This window comes from Phasianus colchicus, chromosome 10 (genome assembly GCF_987193195.1).
Source record: "Phasianus colchicus chromosome 10, bPhaCol1.hap1.1, whole genome shotgun sequence".
In the NCBI taxonomy this organism is placed as follows: domain Eukaryota; kingdom Metazoa; phylum Chordata; class Aves; order Galliformes; family Phasianidae; genus Phasianus; species Phasianus colchicus.
This window is the reverse complement of record NC_143445.1, coordinates 9,547,694-9,571,335: the sequence shown is the minus strand read 5'-3', so window position 1 is coordinate 9,571,335 and position 23,642 is coordinate 9,547,694. Positions and strand designations below refer to the sequence as shown.

Below are 23,642 nucleotides of genomic sequence, written 5' to 3'. Positions count from 1 at the left end.
AATACACACACACGTAAATAATCCAGCTTTGTCTTAGCTTTACCTAAAACCAGGGCCTCAGTTTGCCCTGCATTGAGCAGACTCTACTTTTTGCCTTGTAAACAAGCAATGCACTTTCCTTAAACCAAGAAGACTATCAGAATGTAGTAGTTTTTTCAACACAAATTGCCAACAAGTGAAATGTAGATAGACTGCTATGCACTCACTCCAAATTTTACAATAAGAAATTGAGAAAGGTTTTTGTTCAGGTTTCATGTGACCTGAGTTTGCCAGTTGGGCAAAAAATGCTACTTTAGAAATGCAACATTGTGCACTGATTTGCACTCATCTTTGACTACAGACACATATAAGTATCTTGGGAAATACGGCTCTTTGGGCCCAATCAATCATTCCCCTTCAGATTAAAGAACAGTTAGAGAAAGAAATGCTGTAAAACTTACTCTGGGACATGGGAAACTGAAAATTAACACATGAAGCTGCAAACATGAGCCCCATCAGACTAATAAGGTGCAAATGTAGATGATGAAAAGGTAATGAGCTGTGGCACTGCAGGAAGAAAATAACTTCCAAATATTCAGAAATACAAGTAAAGAAGAAGGAAAGGTCAGCTGAAACAGGCACTGTCATTTCAAGTACTACACTCTTTTGGGGGTGGCAGCACTGAGAACCTGGTATTATTTCTGCTATGCTCATACATGCTTATCAGTTCTGAAGCACAGTTCTTGCTGGTGCTTATACTGCTAACCTGCAGCACATTACAATTAAGGCCATTCAGTGACCATGTGAAGAAACCCAGTAACGCACACAGGTCAACACAGCCTTGTTTGCAAGGAGGTTTGAAATGGTACCACTGCAGGAACGTGGAGATGGCAGTATGAGAATGGTAAAGTCTCAGAATGCCCTAATTACCTCCCGTATCCCCTTCACACAAAATGAAGCTCTGAACAGGGTCAATCTGCTCCTCTGTAAGTTTCCTGCTTGATGCTGCCTAGGGCTGGTGTAATTTATTTTGTGCTGAAAACATCTCCTTCTCTAAAAGACAAGCACATTTCTCAACAGTTCATTTGAAGAGTGAATAAGGTCGCTTCATTCCCTGAGACTGCCCCTAGCAGATGGTAAATCTTCATCTTCTTTGTAGGTTACATACAGACTGTTGTACCTAGTTGTTGTAAAGCATCAGATTGGCACTGTGCAATGCACAATTTTGTGTATGGTAAAGCAAAATCTTTATTATTTTACTGAAGTCTCTGCATTTTTCTTTTAGTTTCTGTAGAGAGATCTGCTTTCTAAATTGGTAGCAACTGTACAGTTCTAAATAAAGACGCATACAGAGGTACTGACATTTCCACATGCACACACACAAACCTCCTACATGCTACATGTACACACACACTGGTCCATGTTCAAAACCAAGTTATTACCAAATCCTAATTGGCACCAATTCCATGGGGATTTGCAGCCAGAAAGATCAAAAGGTAGAACTCATTAATTTGAAGATTAATAAAAAACCTGCAGCCAATTTTAGTGATTAACTATGCCTCTACTAATCTTTCATAAATGGTTCTGAAAATAATATAATCCTCTAACTCTGGACTACAAAAAGTGCCTGCCACATTATTTAAAGAAGATTACTATCCAAACATGCTGAAGAACACAGGTGGGGAGTCCTTCCATAGGTCCATTGTATAAATCACATTTAGCAAACAAAATTTCAGTTCACCATGTACCTGACATTACAATCCTTATCATATTACTCTATTTACTGAGTGCATTTACTGCACTTCTGCATGAAGGTGCTTAGCTTACACATTATAGGGCAGGTCCTGTTCTGGATTCACTTACAGATATCACAGTGCAGTAAAACATTTGAGCCTTCTAACAATGCACAGAACAGTACTTATATTAAGCTTTTTTTTTTCTTTTTTTTTTTTTCCCCAAACTTGCATCTTATCGTCTTATATTCCAGAAATAAAAATGCACCATCTCAAAAACAATTAAATCATGTCTTCTCTTGTTCCTTTTCACCCCATCTTTTTTTTTTTTTAACTCTTTATCAAACTCCTTTTGACATCATGGGTAAAATCCTGCCTCTCTTGCTCACTACACTTGAGAATAAACAACATGTAGCCAGAGAGAGATGGCAAGGACAGATGGGAACAGATCTTGCTCTTCTGCTCAATGGCTGAAGTAGATCTGGCCTTACTTTTCTGCACCACCTGCTCAGCAACTGGACAAAGATAGAAAGAACATGATTTCCCTCTTTTCAGACACATTTAAAGACAGCCCATTTCTCTTGCTAAAGCTAAAAGTTGGGCATGGTAAACTCCAAGTTGAAGAAGAGAAGCCCTTGATTCTCAGTCCTGAGCCCTGCTCATTGACCAGGACCCCAAAAGCTTAGGTTTGTTACTTATGCTGGAGATGATGACTGAATGTCAAGCAGTGGGTGTTTTCTAGCACAATTTGACTAGTAAGCACAATCATAATACCAAGTGGATGCCAAGTCCACTTATCAGTTGTACAGACTGAATTCTACCACACTGAAAAGAATGGAGTTCCTCCAGGCTCGTGCCCAGAGTACAAGTACAAAAGCAGAAAGGGACGAATCAAATGCTGCATCCCCTGCCTTCTGGCAGCAGCATGCTACAATTCAATTTGGGCTTGTGCAGTGCAGCTTTGCAATGCACAGCGCTGCTGATGGTACAGCATGAAACCAGACAGTGCTCAAGGATTTATATCTACACTCCTCCTGCCTGCAACCACAGGAGCTGGCTGGAGCTGGTGTATGCTCCACTACTCCACAACAGGCTGAAAAAGATTTATATGCACCTTGTTGTTTAAATGACTACGGAGACAGCCAGGGAAAATAATTGCAGAGATGATCTCACTCCATTATTTCTGACAGGAAAGAGCCTGGGCTCCTCATTGTACCGATAATGGGTTCTATCTCATTTCAAAACTGTATTATGTGAGTTGCTGCAAGTATTAAACAGTTTATTAATATATATGGAAATACAGATTCAGATTATTCCTCTGGGAAACTTCAATTTGAACCTGGCTAGGTTCAACTACTTCTCTGACAAAAAAAAATTATGTATAGCATTCAAATAAGTTAAAAATGCAACAGATTTTTCTCTACAAGAAAAGATGGCTTAAATAATTACAAAATTAATCGTGTGATCATTTATGTTATGCAAGTAAAGTGGACTTTGTGATGAAAATGCATCTTGGAATATGCAGACTGCAGCTGCAGTAGATGGAATAAAAGGGCAGTATGGTGAAGTTGTCTCCAGTCAGCACTAAAAAAAGCATTTTGAAGCAGATTTTCTTTGAAGAACACAGTGCATGGCTTTCCCAGTGCCTCACTAACAAGACCCTTGTAGATCACTGAGTGCTGCCAGCTTCCCATCCCTCAGAATGGAAATGAAATACTACAACAAATATCAAAATAGTTGAATCTGCCTTCAATTGCTACTGGTGTATTTTGGTTTCCATTTCTAAAATACAAACAAGCTGCTCCAGTGGATGAATTTTTTGAGTCCTTTTGTACCTCTAAAATATGTTTTAATTGTCACCTGTGACTTCTAAGCTCAGAAATGGACTAGAATAAAACCATACTGAAGTTGCTGTTCATACCTGCACTACCAGCCTGCCTGCATGTAAGCTGCAAATGTCACAGTTCTAGATACATTACAGTTCAGCCTATTGTGCTCTGCTGCATCAATCAGAAACTGGAGCACTGAATAACCTAAAATATGGAATAACTTGAACTACACAGGTTTTTGAACAACTACAGAGGCTTTTGCATTATTCATTTTAGGACACAACACAAGGGGGTAAGTTACAGATGATGGCTAAACATAAACGAAGACAGAAAAAACACTCTAAATGGACACAGCATTAAAAAGGTCTTAGCCACTTTGCTTTGCCATGAGTCATAGCAATCCTATCAACTTGGAAACTTTCAAATTAGTTAAAAACCTAAGAAAAACTTGTCATCACATTTCTGAAATGTACATGGCAAGGAAAAAGCATGCAGAGACTGTCTGCCTTAGCCAGTGTGGTCTTCTTAATTTGCATTGTTCCTACTTAGCATTGCAAATAGTGGTTTTACTTTGCTGTGAAGTTTCTTTACTTGATCCAGGCAGAAATGGAATTAATTCCTGAAAAACAAATGAATAGTTAAGTAAAAATTTGTTTTCCTAGGTTTTGCTTCCTTAACAGCAAACAATGTAGAATATTAAATCCCTCAGTCTAGTAGGAGAATTCTTGGAAATATCTATGTCCTGAAAAACGAGAATACCCTAGAGCTACATTTTCTTCCCAGCCATCTACTTTCCACTGTTCTTATTATTCATCCAGAAATTCTCTTATCAGTTTGGACTTACAAAGGATTAGTTTCATTCCTCAGGCACTAAGAACCCCCTGGTATTTTCCATTATCTTTATGTGGTTTCCATTTTTCTTCCCATGCTCCTTACCTAAGACTTTCTGAGTTTATATCCACAAGTTCAAAAACGGAACTACAACTGAGTATGACTTGAATTCCTAAACAGGAGGAAAAGTACTCTGGCATAGTATCTTTGAAGGCACTTTTGTCCTTTCTGTACTCTGATCCCCCAAAGCTGGGGACCACAGTAGGACACCCTCCTTCTCTGTGTTGAAATTCCAGAGAAGCAACAACAGCTGCTTGCTCACTCCTCTTCCAAGCAAGTAGGAAGAATACTGGTTTGTTATCCAGGGGTAAATGAGTTGGGGACTCTCTTCAAGCTCCTCTGCAGAAATGAGGAGAACTGTGAGTTACAAGGCAAATCGTGCAAGTGGATGGCCAAGTCTCTTCCTGCCAGAGAGACACCTGCCCATGAAGTACCACTCTGACATGGCAAACCCCTAATTCATCAGGGATGCCATCTGACCAGGGAGGGAAGAGAAATCACAAATAAAAAAAGAAAAAACAAACAAAAAAAACCCCCACACCTACAATGCTGTAGGAAGATTTTTATAAATCTATCATGAAAATGACTAACAAACAGCAAAAATACAAAAGGAATAAAAATACTTAACTCAAGGACCGTATATAAGCTGGCTTGACTGAGCAAACAGCAGTTCATCATTCATTGCCTCTAGCTTTTTTTGGGTTAAGAGAATATCTGCTGTTATTCTGGGCTCTTTTTTAACCATTTCCTTTCTCTTATACCAGTGAACAGGCAGATCCTCTGCTCATATCAAATGTTCTGCGTATAGAGGGCTGAAATGGCTTTGAAATGTCTATTCCCCATCAGAATAAATTATACACACATATACCAAGGATGACACATTTTACTTTGTATCTGAGAAGCGCTTTCAAGATTAGCATAAATTATATTTGTAAATTAGAGGTTGGATGCCAAAAAACAGAAGATATACTATTTTTATCCCCCAAACATGATTTCAGCAGGCCATGAAATGTAATACTGAAGAAAGAAGGGCAGGATCACAATCACGGATTTAGGAACTGCACTGCATGCACAGTTCTACAGGAAGCTGCACCAATTTTTATGATAGAAATTAAACATAGAAACATATTTCTCTTCTATTTTTTTTTTTTAAGAATCACATTTCAGAGGTTTCATTCCTTGTTTCAAAGGAGTGTATGTACATTATTTTTCCTGCATTACTTTGCTGAAAGACTCCAAATGACTCACAGTGAACTAACACCAAGATCCAGAGGATAATGCATACTACCATCACTTTGAGATACAGGCTACAGTGTAAATGAATCATGACAGAGGTCAAATTTAGAGTCCTTTCATGCACTTGGAAGAGTATCGGCAGTGAGCAAATGACGTGTCTGTGCACATTAAACATCTTTGCTCTACCACACGCTTTTGCTTTTGAGATAAGAGATCAGGGGCTGCTTAAGGAGTCAGGCCTCTCAGGACACAGAATGCATTACTGCTCTCAAATAAACTTTATTCTTCTATCATACCTGTCAAACCCAAGGTCCGAAGTTTGATCTTGCAAACGTGCCACAAGCTGATACTCCCTCAGTGCACCTGCACTGCTGCACTGGAATATCTAGGAAGCCTTGCAGAAACTACTTGCAGTCTGCTAATCTGCTCAAAGTACTGCTTGCAGAGCCCACCCAGGATGTTCAACACCAGATTATTTCCAGGAAATCATTTATCCAAGTAAAAATCCCAGCAGGATCTGCAGCGCGGTGCACAGGGCCCACCCCAAGGCCTTCTTGGCAGGCTGCAGCCCTCCCCCATCTCCCCACTGCCCTCAAGGCTGCACTGGGAGGGGAAGCAGGCGCTGGGGGAACCGCCAAGAGACGGCTCTGTGTCCTAAGCCCTGCACAAGGGCTGATAAAAGCCAAACTAACCAAGATTCCAAGACACTAACACAGCCTCCGGACAGTCAAACAACCCCAAAAGCCAAGAAGCCTCACTACAAATGGCAGTCCGCTATCTTACAGGTTGCCTGTTTTGACAACACAGAAGGTTGGGGAAGGGAGCAGTGGCTGGAATACTGAAAAAATGCTTCAGATGAAGTACAGATAAATAAAACAGAGCATGCTACTTCTACAGCAAATACATCATCATCCAGTAAGCGTGGAATAACTGAGTAGTAAGGACCCCTCAGATATGGAGTACTTAGTGGAACCGTATTTCATGAGTGAACAGAAGTGCCAGTACTACTTACAGCCTCTACTGGCATTTTTCTCTGTCCTTATTATGCAGCCTCTCAAACAGGGGCTGACGTTGGGCCGAGCAACTGGAGTGCCCTGTGGTTTCCCTCCCAGCACCAGCACCCGCTGCAGGCCCCCAGGCTCCGTCCCCAAGCACAGCAAATGGTAAATAATGCATGTGGAAAGGGCTGAAAGCTGTGAAACCAGGGGATGGTTTTCAGGCACGAGTGAAAAGCACTCTGCTTTTATATGACTACAGATATTTTTAATTTAGTTAATTTTGCATGGGAGATGCACGGCTAAAAGCCAGTACATGAAAGCTCATATGCTCACAGTCACCTAGAATTAGACATGAACCATATGCAATGCTTAAACTGAGTGCAAACGCATGTTCATGTTAATGGAGTGGGGTTTTGCATCCTGTTGAAAATGGGTGGAGCTAGAATAAAATTGTGTTTTTGTCACATTCAGTGGCAAACCACATGGTGCAGACTCCATAATGCCTGAGTAACTGTGGCTTAGGAACTATTTCAGTAAGATGAGAATAAATCCACATAGAAAAATGTTTCTTTGAATTTCTGTAATAAAACATTTCTTTGGGTTTGGGTAAGGTATGATGGAAGAAAAATGAGTAAAAAGTTAAAAAAAAAATAGATGAATTAATGAAATGTACTGATACTCTAGAATGGTGATCTGTAAACCAACTGCACATAAGCCGTGCTCTGCCTGCCAAGGTATTTCTCAGTGCTTAACCCTAACCTTGATTCAGACTTATTTCAAACAGTGAGGGTACAGTTATTCTGATTACCTCTGGGAAATATCACTCTACTTTCTTTTAAAAATCCAAGCACAAACACAAGAAAATTTAAGTAAGTGTTTCCTATAGCCTCCAGTCTCACAAGGAAAGGAGTCAAATCCTGACCTGGCAGGGAAGGAAGAATGTTTTAGTTTGGAGGAAAACCCTTGACAAATGTCACTTGAGTGTGACTCTTAGCAAAACAGAGAAATAAATTTTTTTTTTAAGTCCACTACAGACCTGGAACTTCAGTTATTCACGTAACTCTTCAATAATATTGTTATTTGTAAACCATGTTTCCAAAATAATCTCTGGCCTTACTTCTCTCTCAGTTATTTTATAAATGCCAGATAAGCAGGTAAGCAAGAGATCACGTACAGCTTGCAGAGCAGGGAGGAGTTCTCATTTGCACAGTCACAGTAGGGATGTCACAAGGATGCAGACTTCACTGGGGGACACTTTTATGCCAATGCTTGTCTTCTGGCAGCTCACCACTCCAGATCTGTTACATTCATATAGGGCAATTTTGCTCCCAGATATTTCAGCACAAGCTAAAATTCTGGGATTTGCATTCTCTGGAGCAGGCATATATCCAAATTTTTCAGGTACAATGTTATGTAGTGCTTTCATAGATATTCTGCACCAGTTTGCAGTTACTACAAAAGCATCAACACATTAGCAATTTAAATGAGACTAAATCCATTCTAATTTACAAATTGTATCTTGACATTTTTTATTTAAAAGGAATGCATAGTTTAAGATCCTACAAATGAGAACAATGCTCACTTGGATACCTTCCCCACTAAACTGGTCTTCAAGTACAGGGAACGCTGCAGCTTATCCCACCCTAGCTATGTAAACTTTCTGCTGAACATATCAGCTTACTGCCTCAGATGCTGATACAAAAAACCCATTTTTTACCCTTGGAACAGCCCTGTTGGAGCCTTTTGACTTGAATTTACAGTCAGCTTTATTAACCTTAGGTACCAAAGTTATCACATCTCCATTCTTCCTCACATTTGGAGGGAAGGTTTCAGTACATTTGCCAATCTCTCTGTTATTTAAACAGCCATCATTAGTATCTGTCTGCACCTTGCAAATGAAACAGACTTTAAAAGCTAAGCACATTTTTCAAAAGTGTGATAAAATCAGGAAACAGGAAAAAGAATACTTCCACATAGACTTGTAGACAGCTCTCTGTTCTTCTTCCCTGGACAGCCTCAATCTGGTTATAAAGCTACTTGAAATCTTGTACATCACAGTATTGACAGTTCTCAGCATCAAAGCCTGGAGAGGCTTGTTTTCTAAGAAACAAAAATCCCATTGAAAGTATCTTTGCTTATGTCACTTTTTATCTGTAACAAAGTGACCATTATTGTCAGATCAGAATATTAATGTGCTTCATACCTAGATTAAGAAATAATACCATGAAAAAATATATTTCAGTGGCTCATCACTTCACAAAGCTAGGGTTACAAAAAGCTTTACACAAAGCTAGGGTTACAGAAAATGGCAAACCAGAATAATGGTTTGCTACTTTTCTCTGCACTACTGATTACTGTTAAAATCTGCAAATCAGCTGGTAGGAAATTTTAGTGATGTACAATTAGATGTACAATTCTAGGTCATATAAACCCCTTTGAAAAGTCTTCAATCTAGATATTTTAATCCTGACATAATATGAACTGCTTTTTATTTCTCTTTGCTGCACTGCAGGCAGGAGCCTACTTGAAAACAACTTAATTCAGGAAAAGGCTCAGAGACATCAAGCACTGTAGCCCAAGTCAGTCAGCAGACTAGACAGAGCTAAAGGACATCCCTGTGTCTGTTAGCAGCAATTCAGCCCTGTTTTTTATTTACTTATTTTCTTTAAAAATTAAAAAAAACAAAAAACAAAAAACAAAAAACAATTCTTCTACACATAATATTTCATGCCTCTTTCCATGTCCTGCCACCCAATGCCCGGACAGCGACTGTGATGCTGAAGCTCACTGCTCTCAAGCATCTTGAGCCATTATGTATGTTTTTGGATTAAATAGACTCTCAAGTCCTACAGAAATCTCACAGTAATGCATCTTTTAATATGCACTGCCACCCACTTACTGAACGCAGTAAGAAAAGAGGATCAGCTGAAGCAGGCATCATGTGCAGTTCTGTGCACCTGTCCTGGGAACTGCTCTCTAGGTTTCGTGGAACAGTATGCAGAAGACATAGCACTTCTGGTGAGGACCAGCTTTTTATTCTGGTATCTAGAAACTCTATGGACTTTTTTTTCACTCAGTAAGTGAAAGGTAACCTCTGTAGAAAAACACTTATTGGTGCCTACTTGTTTAGCCATGGATTCATTGCTTTACAACAAAAGCAGGTGGTTAAAGAGGTAGGAAAGCAGAAGCACAGTTACAGTATTGTAGCTCTGCCAAGTGCCCTTGCAAATAAATGTGAAGAAAGACAGCACATTTCACGCTTGTGTTTCTCAGTTTAAATGGTGGTTTGTGTTTTCAAGTTTTCCTTTACATCCTAAGTAGCAGACACTCCTAAAATCAGAGCCAGCACTCTTTTATATCTTGCTGTAGGATTCTGAGAGGGCAAATCAAGCCCAGTCTGAGAAATGTGAAGCATTACACAAAAAACTTGGGAAATCAAAACTGTGGAGCTTGGTAGATGAGATTAAAAACTTTAGCTTGTATCAATCTTTTGATATTAAAATCAGTTCATACTTCACAGGTATATCTAGTAAATCTTTAGGACAGCTTTGGTTCAAGACCAAGTTTAACTTCAGGAGGTGTCATGAAAGAGTTATATTGGGCAAAGAAATTACATCCCAGGGAGAGAACATTTCCTGCTGTGCAAGTGACAAAACTGGGTCGTCTAATAGAGGTTCTCCAAAGCTAGTGTCTGTAATTCTTCAACTGAGGATAAAAAATGCAAATGATAATCTTTTATCATACATATGGGTTATTTAGGCATATGCTTATTAATCTGTGTTTATTACCCTTCAAGCTGAATAGGGAAACAATTAGATCCCTTTTTAGCAGTAGTATTACGGGGCATGCAGATATATAACTGATTTACAGAGTATGACAGGCAATCAATGTGCGTCAGAGAAAGCCTACATCAGCAAAGAGACATGTTAAAGCTGCATTTGAATTTTCTTTTTTAGGACCGAACAGATGATGGCTTTCTTCACATTCTGAACACAATGGGACTGGGAAATAACCTGAATTTCAGGCTTGGAGAAAATATATTGCTTCAAATTAGAGGAAAATGAGCAGTACAAATTTCAGTCCTCTCTTTCAATAGAATACAGTAGTGCATACCTGATAAAGGAAAGCCAGACATATCCCAAAGTCTGTCATTAGACCTTTCCACTTGCACACACCACAAGCAGTCTGTAGGAATGACAGCTAGAAATCAACTGCTTTCCTACATTTTCCTCTCGCATGACATATACATTAATTGTAGGTGATGAACTAAAATAGAAATTCCATTTATTTATCTGTTATTTTCAGAGACTAAACAAAACAGGAATACAGCCAGGAAATGAAAGGCTGAATTTCTGTATTAATGTTGAGGAGCAATGAGAGCAGATAAAGATCCTGTTTAAAAGACATCAATATTACTTCCACAAAAGGTTTACATCAGTTGTCAGAATAAGAACTGACTGTGTATTTCAGCTAGGAAGCCTCTGAATGCAAAGTCATGAGTCTACCAAAGAGGCAGGCTTATAGGAGGCAAATGTCTAAGCTCATCAAATTAGTGTCATCTTACTTTTGAAACCAGAGGGCTGAATTCAACATAATGCCTTTGAAAAAAGCATTACAAAACCAGTAACCTGAGCAGGCTATGTTCCCAGTTCCTTCTGTTCCCATATCGCAGACAGTCACATCTCATCCTTTGTCAAAGCCAGCCTGGGACCTTTCCCACCACTACTTTAAATGCTTTGCCAGGACTAGAGGTTTAGAGCTGCCTATCAAATATTTCTGCATGCTGTGGAAATAAACAAATATCAGCTTTTTTTCTTGCAAGTGAAGTCATTCAATACAGCTACAGTGCATACAGACGGAATAGCTGGACAGACAACTCTGCCTGTGCCAGAGAAGAGCACTCTGCAACTCTGACTCTTGCACAGCGAGGAGTGACTCAGATGGGTCCCTGCATCACTCAGCCACCTCAGTGCTGTCCTTCTGTCCCATCTTCAGCTGCCAAGTGCAGGGCATTTCTGAGAAAACAGGACTAAAACATCCTCAAAACAAAGCCCTTGCCATTTAAGTTTCCCAGTGCATACACATACACCCTCCTACACACAATTTACACCCCTCACACTGAAAGCTCCAGACTCAGAAAGCATTTTCCAATGAAAATGCTCTAATACACAATCTAATAGATGCACAAGTATTCCTTGGAAATCCTTGATCCTCCTCATTTTGTTGCATTTTCTGTTTTCCATGCCAGCTTCTGTTCCCAGTGTGTTTTGTTCTTATTCTGGTCCTTGCCAAGCCTGCCTGTTACCTGCTATTAGCTCTTCTGTGGCAGAAATTGTTCCTGCAAGAAACTAATTCTAGTAACTTTCAATTTATTTTCAGGCTGAGTCTATAAGCTTGGATTATTATTTAGGTGAGATACGTTCAATGGAATCTGAGCCTTGTTGTATTAAGGCAGATTTCTAACCCCATAGAAAACTTGCTTTACTGGGTTTTTGTCTATACATAATAGAGGCATATACAAGCAGCAGCAATACAGGTTTGTTCTGATGGCTCTTATACAAAGGAAACCTTCCCTGGTTTTCTCCAAAGCAACTTTAACATTTCCAAGAGCAGACATGCTGGAAATGTGCTTTTAGTTAATACTTTAATAAAACCATTGAGTAACACAGTGAGTCGAACCTAAAATAAGCTCCAGCAACATAGAGGTTTTTATATAAAATTCAAAGGCTGAGTTTCCTACTGAATAATTGTAGAGTTTTCATTCCACTGCATTTATGACTACAAAATATTAGCAACCTTAAGAAAATCACAAGAACCTACATGAGAAAGGTCATCAGTTAACAATTATGCCTCCAAGTTACCCAAAACAGACCCCATTACTTATCTCCAAATATTTTTAAAATCAAAAGTTATTTACTAGCATCTAAACTAAAAAAAGAAAAAAAAAATCAAAATCCCAAAAATTTACATAAATGTGGCTAAATGATTCATAGAATGCACATTTTCCCCAATTTGTTATTAAAAATATCGGTGAAAATTGAATGTGATTGGAAGGGCAGGAGAACAATAAGCAACTTATCTGCAATTTCCAACTACATTGAAAGCACTTCGAGGCTTCTAATATACATGACAATTCTACTGCAGGCATTAGAGGTGTAGTCAGTTTGGTCTTTAAGGGTCTTATAAAGTATGGCCTGCCACTATCTGGGCAATTCAGTGAAATATGTAAATACACAGCACCACCACAATAGTAGCAAGTAGTATGCTTGTTCTGATATTTTACAACCCTTGATCTTAATCGAAGGATGAGAGAAAAGAAGCAATGGAGAAAGCAGAAGCTGCCTTCAAGCCTGCAGAGATAGAGGGATGCAGTTTGGTTTGACAAAGAGCTGCATAGCTAAAGGACAGCAAGGACTTCAGAAGACTCCACTCACTGAGGAATCCAGTCTGTAAAGGTGCCTTGTATAGTTAGATATTTTGTCTATAGTTATATAGTATGTCTATAGTACCTGAGCATCTCCTCACCATTTACCATCTCTGTAGGATGCAGAATTGCTAAGCTCCATTTCAGAAGTTGGCAGATGGTGCAGAATGTATAGCCAAGAAAAACCTGAGTCCATGCCTCAATTCCCAGGCTTCAGTTTCAAATTCAGAACCACTCTCCCCATCAAGCTTTTCTTATTCACTACTTGGTTAGAATTTCATCTCCAAAATACATGTAAATATTGGTCTGAGTTCACTGCAGCATGCCAGAGAGCTGCCCTAGAGCCTTCTGAGCAGGGTGCATCACAAACCATCACAGAACGCTTGAATTCAGGAGGAAGCTGTTTACAAAGAACCCCACCACTTACTCGTGACACAGCCTTCCTAGGTAAGGGCAAGCCTTTGTCCTAAGAGCACAAGAAGGGCTTTGCAGTTAGGCCTCAGAAGTGTAAAGCAAGGGCATGATATGCTTTTGGCCTATCTACAGCTGTTACTCATTCTTTTCCACTTTGCTCTGCAAAGCTCCCCAGCATACTGGTAGGAAGAACACTGGTCTGATGATATAAAACACAAGACATATATGAAAAAGGATAAAATAAAGCACTTGCTGCCAACATGATACACCCCTCGGCCAATGACCTGCAAACAGATCTGAGTTTAAGTGGAATATCTGGGCATTCTGGTCTTAAAAAAAAGACATGATGGACACAAATGCAGTGTGTAAGTGTGTCTAGTGAGCATGAAGAGAAGCATCAAGATTGAGGGACCCAGTAATGGCAGAGAAACACACAGTTATGTTGCCTTTCAGAAAGCAGATACACAAGAGGAAGGGGAATATGAAAAAGAAAGGGAAAGTCCTGTCCTTAGTGCACTAAAATGCTTCATGGATGAATACATATTTGCTGCACTGCAGATATACTTACACATAATAAACCTGAATTCATTAATACTAAATATTTATGCTCAGCTTGTAACTAGTCCAAAAAAGCAATTACGATACATCACATTGACGGCAAGTATAAAACCATTAAAACTTGGATCAGTCACACAATATACCGTGTCTCTGCACTGTTAACAATAACATTCCTGGTATAGTACATTCACATGGGGAAAATCCAGAGCTTTCTATTAAACTGTGCAAAAACCCATGTTTTGCTGTTACACAGATCCTACAATGAGATCTCTGTAACTGACAATACGCTACATTCAAAGCTATGAACATGATTTCAGTTGCCCACTAAATTTAGCATTGTTTATCTGGTAAACTCAGAGGGAACTCTTGGACTACACTTAGGTTGTAACACATTGCTCGTACCCTAATGTGCTACATGACAGCTGTCATTCATGGAAGACTGGAAGATTAGCAATCAGTTGGCAGCAGCAGCACCTCCAGCCTCATGTCAGAGATGAAGAGTGCCTCTCAGTCTATCAGTAGTCCACCTGAAACTCTTTTTAAAAGGAATAAACAATAGTAATTCATTTGGCTGGAAATGAAAAGTAGAGTTATCAAAAGTTAAGACTTCAAGATGTGACAGTCACAGTCAGTTTTCGTCTCTTTCATGAACAACAGTCTTAAAAGGTTAACCATGTGGTGTTTTAAAAAGCAACATGCCCACTGCGTATCCTCTGCAGAAGACACTGTTCATAGAAGTGCCAGTGGATATAGCATCCAGCTCTGACAACACTGGCCTTGGAATCAAAGTCTTGTAAGCAGACAGGAAAAGGTTCTGAAATTACCAATAGCTACTTCAAAAAATACGTGGTTTAAAATGGAGTCCAAATACTTTGCAGGGAAACAAATACAAGCTGATGACAGAAGACAGTTTTAGAGGAAGTAGCTGTGTAGATTGGCACTGGGAATACATAGCTACAAAAACATGACTTAGACAAGTCATGGCTGTCTCTTCATTCCATCTACTCTTCTTTTTGGGTAACACTCTATGGAAATACATGGTGCCACTTAGTAAAACGCTTGCTGCCAGGATATATGGTACAGACATGGTACTAAATCAGCCTTTTATATGGACCACATCCAAAGACACTAATCCTTTCCTCAGAATTCAGACTGGCATTATTCCAGAAAGGAGTCCAATTTCTCTCTCTCTGGATTGGATATAAAACTCACCTGCTGAAAACATCAGACTTTTCTGTTCTCAGCTCCATTACTGAACAAAGGAGTAAAAATGCATCTGCCTTCTTCATGTCACCAGAGTAACCGAGATGATGATAAGTACTACAGAACACTACCTGGTTACATGTGATAATGCTCAGGTGAGCATAGGTATAAGATTTTGTACTGACTTTTGTAAAGCCTATCAGTGATACAAGAACATAAGTCATGTCTGATCCACACCAAATACCCCTACTTACTGTCTTTTGATACAGACTCACCTCTGCGCAAATCCAGAGTTTGAGTTTTGATCTGCTAACATGGCTTTCATTGCTGGCACAGAAATTGTATACTGCAAAATTTCCACTCCTTGGAGTAGGGAAATCATGCTAGTGTTTTAGATAGTGCATCATGTAACTGCTGACTTTTTGTAGTGGCACTCATTCCCTCACAGTACACACATCTAAGGCAAGCAGCATTCAGAAACAAAAATTGCCATTCTGATACAGGATGGTCTGGTGATTCAGCAACAAAAAATGAGTCAAGACTACTTCAGAAGACTTGATCTATAATCATTTTCCTGAATTCCAGCTTTGCAATTTCACTTATTCTTGAGGCTAAGCCTGAGAACTTACGTCCATGCTCAGATCTAATTATATGTTGCTACTTTGGGCAACCACACACTGTAAATGTCACTGTACATATAAATCGATAAAAGTGCCTCATGTATTTCTCTGCCTAATTCCTCTGCACCATGATGGCCAAATACAAATCATTATTTTCTGCGGTAGCAATAAAATCTAATCAGAAACTTGGAAATTCTATTTCACCCTAAAAACATCAGATAGGGATTTGATACTACCACTAGGAATAAAGGACAAGTAGAGCTATTTCAATGATTCAAACAGAAATCCTTGTGCCAGTTTACTTAGATATGTAAGGCCCAAGGAAGTCACAGATGAAACATTAAAATTAATCTCTACATTTTATCCCAGGTAATTTATTCAATTACTGTAAATAAATTCTTCCAATTCTAATGTTGGTCATCTTATAACAAAACATGATAAATAAAGGATCTCATACAGCAGATTAAGAAGAGTATTTTCATTGCTGAGTGTATTCTATGAGTATGTGCTTATCAATCTTATAATGTTACGCCTGGTTCAGGCAGTTCAGTCTGAAAAATAACTCATTTTCACTTTACATACTTGCAACATTGAGTAGAAAAACATTTGGATATCAACCATGCTTTAAATGTAGTTTTCTGCAATACAAAAATAAAACACAGCTCAATAAGCTGTGTTTTAGCAACTGCCTAAGGAGAATTATAAAATTATTGTGCTTCTTTAAACAAAAAACATTGGTTATCAGAAACAATCAGACAACTGCCCATTTCCCCCCAAATGTTTCAGAACACTTTTTTGTACAATGCATGCAAAGAAATATCTATGAATAACACCATCCACTGATAGAAAAGATATGGTGTAAAAAAGCATTAAAAGCCATAATCCTTAAAATTTCAATTCAATTCTAGCCCAGAAAAGAGTTATGGAAATATGGTAACAGAATGTTCTTTATTTTTCCAGGACAATCCCCATCTTTTCAGTTATTTCTCATGTTGCTGTCTAGGCAGTTACCTTGTCAATAAAATGTCATAATATTTCCTCAAATTACTTAAAAATATTTTATAAATGCATTCTTTTAGGATAGATTAAGCCACACACAATAAGCCACACAAGAGTCTTGGATGAATTATAAGTAGGTTAAACCCACCTAAATATTGATTTAACTGCTAGAACAAAATAACTCTTTTGGGTAGCCTTAATAAAGGATTTGAAATACTTACTAAGCACGTTTGATCTACTGGGTAAACACGACTGTGAAGAATCCACTCCAGTCTCTCAAGTAACACTTTGCATATTTTATAACTTTCCAGGGAAAACTTTCAGAAGTTTGGTAGTTTATTACATATTTATTATTGAACTATACCTAGGGACCTAATTTAAACTCACATCACGTGAGAAGAAATTAAGATTGCTTTTCTTTCCCAAGCCTGTACTGTTTGTCCTGGATTTGAGCACCATGGATCCAAGTGCCTTGCATCAACAGTGTAGTAAAGACTGCTACCTCCAAGTAAAGCAGCACTAGGATTTTACTCTCTGAATTAAAACTCCCATTATGCATTTCCTTTACTGCTGTTGGTAGGACTGAAAGTTATCAATGAAATATTCCCTCAGTGGTAGAAAGAAACTGGGGAAAAATAACGTTCTTGGTAACATTGGCTAAACAGGCAAAAGCAGAGCATGCCTTTACATCAGCAGTGCCCACACCAGCAGATCAACTGGTAAGCTACAAACCAAATCCAGGGTGGTGCATTTTAAAGGTTTTCTAGTGCTCCTGCACATTACAGCACCTTTAAGTACCTCCATGTCAGGGTGATTCTGAAGAGCAGATTCATCTGGCACTGGGAAGCGACCAACCCCTCACATCTGCTCCTTCAGAATGGAGACTAAGCTGTAGTCTATCCGCCATGTAAAGCCCAGCATACAAACAGGAGGTAAGGCTGCATACCAAGGTGATTAGGGAAGAGTTGCATCTCTCATTCAATCAACTCTAGCAGGGATGTGGGGAGAATAGCTGAGGGAGCTGAATCTCTCAGTCTGCAAGCACAGCCCGCAGCCGTTGCTTTGCTTTTGTACAAATGAGCCCACTTCCAGTCTGCACAAAACAAGACCCAGGAAAACTAGTCAGAGAGCAACATCAACAAGATGAGCCAAACAAAGATAGAAAGACTTCTAAGGAATGACAAAAGTACTTGCTCTGAACAAGCAACTAATTTTTGCAAGTGAAAATTCTCTGCAGCAAGCGGGAGCTGATGATGGAGCACAGCTCTGTGCAGTCCAAGAATGGCAGGGAAAGGCAGGGTGAGTGAGGACATAAAAAGGGCTGCAGAGCTGCTACAGGGCACACACAACTGTTTGGCTGAGGTTAAGGGTGAATGGCATCCATATACTTATTATTCACTAGACTAAAAAGTTCATTTTGCTTTAGAAAAAGAGGAAGTACCTTTGGATCTACAAACCATCATCAAATTTCCTGCTCTTGGCTATGTATTCTTCTAGACCATCCTTTTGCCTTACTCAAAACTTTCACATAGCCCAGCTGCTTTCTGTCAAAGTCTCTGTGGTGGCAAGATGAGCCACTCTGGAGATGTCTTTCCTGACACAAAACAGGAGTGTTACGAAGTCAGGACTTTCCTCACTCCTCCACAAACCAATTCCAGGAGAATTATGTGCCCAATTACTGATTTCTCAAATGTCAGAACAATTCCACTGTTCTTCGTAAATCAACTCCCACTGACCTATGTATCACATCAGGTAATTAGGTAGCTTCCTAGATTGGCAAATACCCAAGATTAGTCTTAAATCTCAAGGGAAAGCATATGACAGAGCTTTTAAAAGATTTTTCAGGTATCTCACAGTGATATTACATCACTCATTACAGTCAACTTAAATGTAGTAGAACTGACTGAGTTGGAGTTTCTGGAATGAAATGAGATACTGCCTAAAGCATCCTGAACAGCCCTCTCCTGGGCATCCCTCATTTACTACTCACACTTCCCAGGTGACAAATGTAATCTCTCCATTTATCGGGCTGTCCTTTATCAAACACAAATGTATGTGTCGCTACACATCTGTGCATTCCCTAGATGACCTCTCTGGGCTGTCCTAATGAGGCTGCAGTGAGACAGAACTAGGCTCAAGTCCCCAAAGAGCAGAGCTCAGGACAAGGAAGGCTGACACTAAGGATCAGTTTCATCCAGGTACTTATTTATTCAGGGACTGCAGAAAAGAAATTATCTATTTCTTCTGAAGAGCTTTCTAGTTTAAATCTTAGCTAAGCAGCGTAGCAGTTTCTGTGCTTACTTGGTCAAAGAAACGCTGGGGTAAGCAAATCCCCAAGTAAATGGCTGAGGTAACAGCTGCTGGTGGTCATGTTTTCTGGGTGGGAGGAGAACTTTTGCTGTGCATCCATTCACCCTGGCTCAGCTTAGGACTATACATTACAGAATCCTCCCAGTCAACAAGATTCAAAGTGGGGTGTTCACGCTACACACCCAACAATCAGCTCTTCTACATCTTCCCTGTTAAACTCACTGTTACTTCTTTTCAACTGCAGGCATTCTTACAGGCTCCACACAGGACCCTACCCATCCTACAGACCACTGTAGTCTGAGAAGCCAGAGCTTGTTCAAATTCCCAATAAGCTCTTGATAGCCAGTGAATTCTGAACTCAAATCCCTCAAAATAAATTGTTTATGAACTATTTTGTAGCTCAAGAATTAATTACAGAACTATCCAAACATTTACAGGAAAATTATAAATATATGGATAAAATCATAAGCCCCTTAATCAATTTTAAAAAAAGAGAAAAATAGTATGTCAACTATATAGCGCAAATAGTTTTCTTCTTTAGCTTCTACTTATGTGGCTGCAAAAATAAACAGTATGGAACTATGTTGTATACTGCATTTGAAGTTAACTGTTAACAATAAGCAGCTGTAATTTTTGAGGTTCACATTCATTTCAGTAAAACAAAATATATTCAAGGGCCACTCCAAAAGTAACACCTCCTATTTTATGATGTTGGCCCATAGTGTCAAAGGTGGATGTTGGTGGTACAGCAGTTACTGCTGAAGCTTCCCACCAACATCCCCCTCCATTTTGTTGCTGCGTGACAGATGGCAGCAGAGGGGCAGTCTGACAGAATGGCGCCTGTGTTGAAAAATAGCATTTTGTAGCTGACAATTTGTTCCATCTAATAGTGTTAGAGTGATATATATATATATATGTATGTATGTATGTATGTATGTATGTAAACTACAACAGGTACAGTAACAACATATAATATACATATGTATATATACACACATTAATCTTTGTATCTATTAAATACATGGCGTGAGAGTAACCTACAGGGAAGAAAATCTAGGCTGGATGAATTGCAGAAGTGCCTCTGGAGATCCTGAAGAGATCACCAAGGGTCACTGGGAGATAACTCAGGATTCAGAAATTCACATTTACAAAGCATGGAAGGCTGCAAGCTCACTAAATGTGACCTATTTAAAAATCAGTAAGGATTAGATCCAAAGCTAAACTTTGTTTCTGTGGTGACAACACCAAGTGGAATACTAAATCCAAAGTCATCTGATGTTTGGTGGAACAGGTTTGGGGTACAATCACAAAGAGGTTATTCTAGAAAACTTGGGACAGAAATACAAAGCTGAAGCAGTACTACAGGATTTAATGTTTTGATGAACCTTGAATTTGGGAAAATGAATAGGGAACAGCTGAGACATTACATCAAGTAGCTGAGCTTCATTTAAGAAAGACAGAGAATTGATTTCAAAGGAAGGGAGAACAGTAAAAGGAACCACGTAGAGAAACCCTCAAGGATCTGGTTACCTTTCAGCACATGACTCAGTATCACTCACTGAGCCCATTAACTACAGTATTTTGGCCCTGTAAATTCTGGCTGATAAAAATTAATTATCTATGCATATTCACATGTAAAACAGATAATAGCATGTGATTACTTTCAGAGTACAGTCAGACCTACTTCTTGAATTCTGTTTCTTCTGAAATTGATATGCTACAGATACACAGCAAGAAACGGTGAACTGCTTTTAATAACAAAACAATTTGAAGTTTAAAATGTCTTATTACTTATTAAGCTAATAGCATATAATAACCATAAGTACAAACCATAACGTTATCATCTTATTTGCATGGATATCATACTAGAGTCAAGGAAATTATTCCAGATTTACACAGGCAATGGAAGAAAGATCAAGCCCACAGTGTATAAACATTAAGAAAATCCTAATTAGAATCAAGTATTTTTGACAATTTTATTTCCAGCTAATTAGCACTGATGTTTTAGTGCTAGAACCTAACTGTACTGTATTTTGCAATAAAGAATGATTCGTATCTACATTCAAATAAATAATTCAGTAAAGAAAGATGCGTAAAAGTGCTTTTGCTTATAGTGCTGTCAAAATGAAACACTTGGAGAAAAAATGTTAGTAAGTCATACACTTTTTAACAGGTTGAGACTAGACTAAGTGCTATTCACAAGGAATCAGAGAGCCATCCCACAGACTCGGGGGTAATTAGTCAACAGGATAGGCTTCTTGCAATTGGGGCCATTTTCTGGAGCACAGTTATATGCTTGCATAACCTGGTGCCCAAAGCCAGAGTCAAGATTTAGGACCGGGCTCCATCCTGGAGCTTCTGCACACTTCTGTACAGGGCACAGAGCTGCCAGAGAATCACACACTTGCACTATTCCAAAGATACACCAAAGCATCAGTACAAACCTGAGAAAATGGGATCACTGCATGGGAAATGTGTACAGAAGACATTAAATACGGCAATGCACGTGCAAAACTGTAAGGCTCCAGGTACAAGTTTCACTATTTAACATAGAACCTGTAGATGAAGTTACCTGGAAACGCACTAAGAGCAGCTTCGCATCTGAAACTCAGAAATGTATTGACAGTAGTAAGCCAAAGCGTTCTTGTGCACTAAAGCTGTATCTGCAATGATTTTAACAAACAAATGATCACTAGGCAACAGTAGTATCAGAAACGATAGGCAGTAAAAATACAACATCAGAATAATCTCTGTGAGGTTGCATTCCTAAACCTGCAGGATATTCAGAATTTGGAAATCTCCATACATCTCTCTGCTTCTCCACATCCTGCTTGAGCAAGGAGCTTCTTGACCCTTAAGGTTCCATCCAACCTAAGCCATTCTATAACTAAATATGCCTCAGCTGTGACTCATCCTTTGGAGGCTCCCTTCTCAGCAGGTGCCCAGGAAGTTCCAACAAGCAGCTTTGGTGATTTAAAGCATCAGACTGAAATGTGACAAATCCCAGTTTTTGCCCCATTTCAGAAATGAGGAATATAGAGATCAGCACACTGTGGATTGGAAGGTGCAACAAGCGATATGAAGATATTTAAGACACACTGAGGAGAAGAGGTGCACTGCAGCTGCCACCTCTTTAGTATAAAATCTGTTCAATGTGAAATGAGCAGCAAGTGAAAAAACAGAACTGTATTTTTACTCCAAATTTCAATCACTGTGTGTAAAACATCCAAATGAAGATAAATAGGGCTTATTTTGCTCTTCTGGCAGTGGGAAGCACTGACTTCAGACAGCATAACTATCGTGTATACTAACACCTTGTGAGGGATGGTTTCTTCCCTTGTCTCAGCACTGTGTTGTGCTCAGCTGCTGTAGGCCAGCTAAACTTCACAGCACCAAAGGAATGATGCCAGCTTATGGCAGCTAAGGATCTCTTATCCTCAAGTATGAGGAGGAGGGAAATGGGGAATTTATTAGTGTAGTTACTTTAAAAGGCCAATTACAATTTTATTAGAGGAAAAGCTTCAGTAGTTTCAGTTATTTACAATGTAACAACCATGCTATGAATTAAATTTATACAGATAATTTTTTCAAAAAATAATTAACACTAAAACCAATAAAAATGAATTGACTGTTGTTCAAGACAGTTTGGAGTAGACTGGTGATATTTTCCATTTGGTGAAGCCTTTATTATTACCACTTTAATGCCCTGAGCTTAGACATTCTGCTTCCTTTTACCATATGTCACTTGTATTCTGTTCTTCTGGATACATGCGTGGGAAGGAGCAGGGCTGATGTCTATTGGAAAAGTTAGCTCTGTCAATTAATTAAAGGCTTTTTTACATAGCTAGCACTCATGAAGTGGGAAATAAATTAATTCTAACCAATAATAAAGAATCAACAGCATTAATTAGTTCTTTAACAATGAGTGACAGTAATAACCCAAGAGGAAAAAAAATCCATTTTATCTCTGTAAATAAAAGCAGATACAATGGCTTACAGTTCAGGTTCTCTCACAGAAGCGGTACTGAGGACAGTGACATCCTTGTCTCAGACATAGTGCTGGATTTGCACACAGTGACTTTTTCTGCTGGATGGCAGCGTTCAGATCATTCTTTCTCCCAGGGAACTGACACAAGTATCATAGAATGGCTTAAGGTAGAAGGGACCTCAAAACCACCTAGTTCCCACCCTCCTGCTGCAGGCAGAGCTGCCAACCACATCAGGCACCAGCTAAGGCTGCCCAGGGCCCCATTCAACCTGGCCTGGAGCACCTCCAGGGATGGAGCACACAGCTTGTTTTCATGCAAGTTCAACATACACCAGTAACATTTCAGTGCAGTTCATTCTGTGAAACTATGCCTTGACTTACATCGATAGCTGGACAAGCAGAAAAATCAGGGCACAAGAACATTCCAGAAGCAAGGCAGCTACTGCCTGGAGACAGAAAC

At 39.2% G+C, this 23,642-nt stretch overlaps 1 protein-coding gene across 10 annotated transcripts in view; it reads right to left on the bottom strand.

Moving 5' to 3' along the window:
- NYAP2 (neuronal tyrosine-phosphorylated phosphoinositide-3-kinase adaptor 2) overlaps positions 1–23,642 on the bottom strand; it is a 147,692-nt gene that overhangs the window by 68,313 nt on the left and 55,737 nt on the right. The window contains exon 1 of one of the 10 annotated variants that reach the window (XM_090147272.1): positions 13,176–13,279. The exons of the other annotated variants lie outside the window; for them this stretch is intronic. Coding sequence (XP_090003398.1) covers positions 13,176–13,201 — 26 coding nt within the window. The 5' untranslated portion in view covers positions 13,202–13,279. Of the gene's footprint in view, positions 1–13,175; positions 13,280–23,642 lie in introns of those variants that run through there. 10 annotated transcript variants of the gene reach the window in all.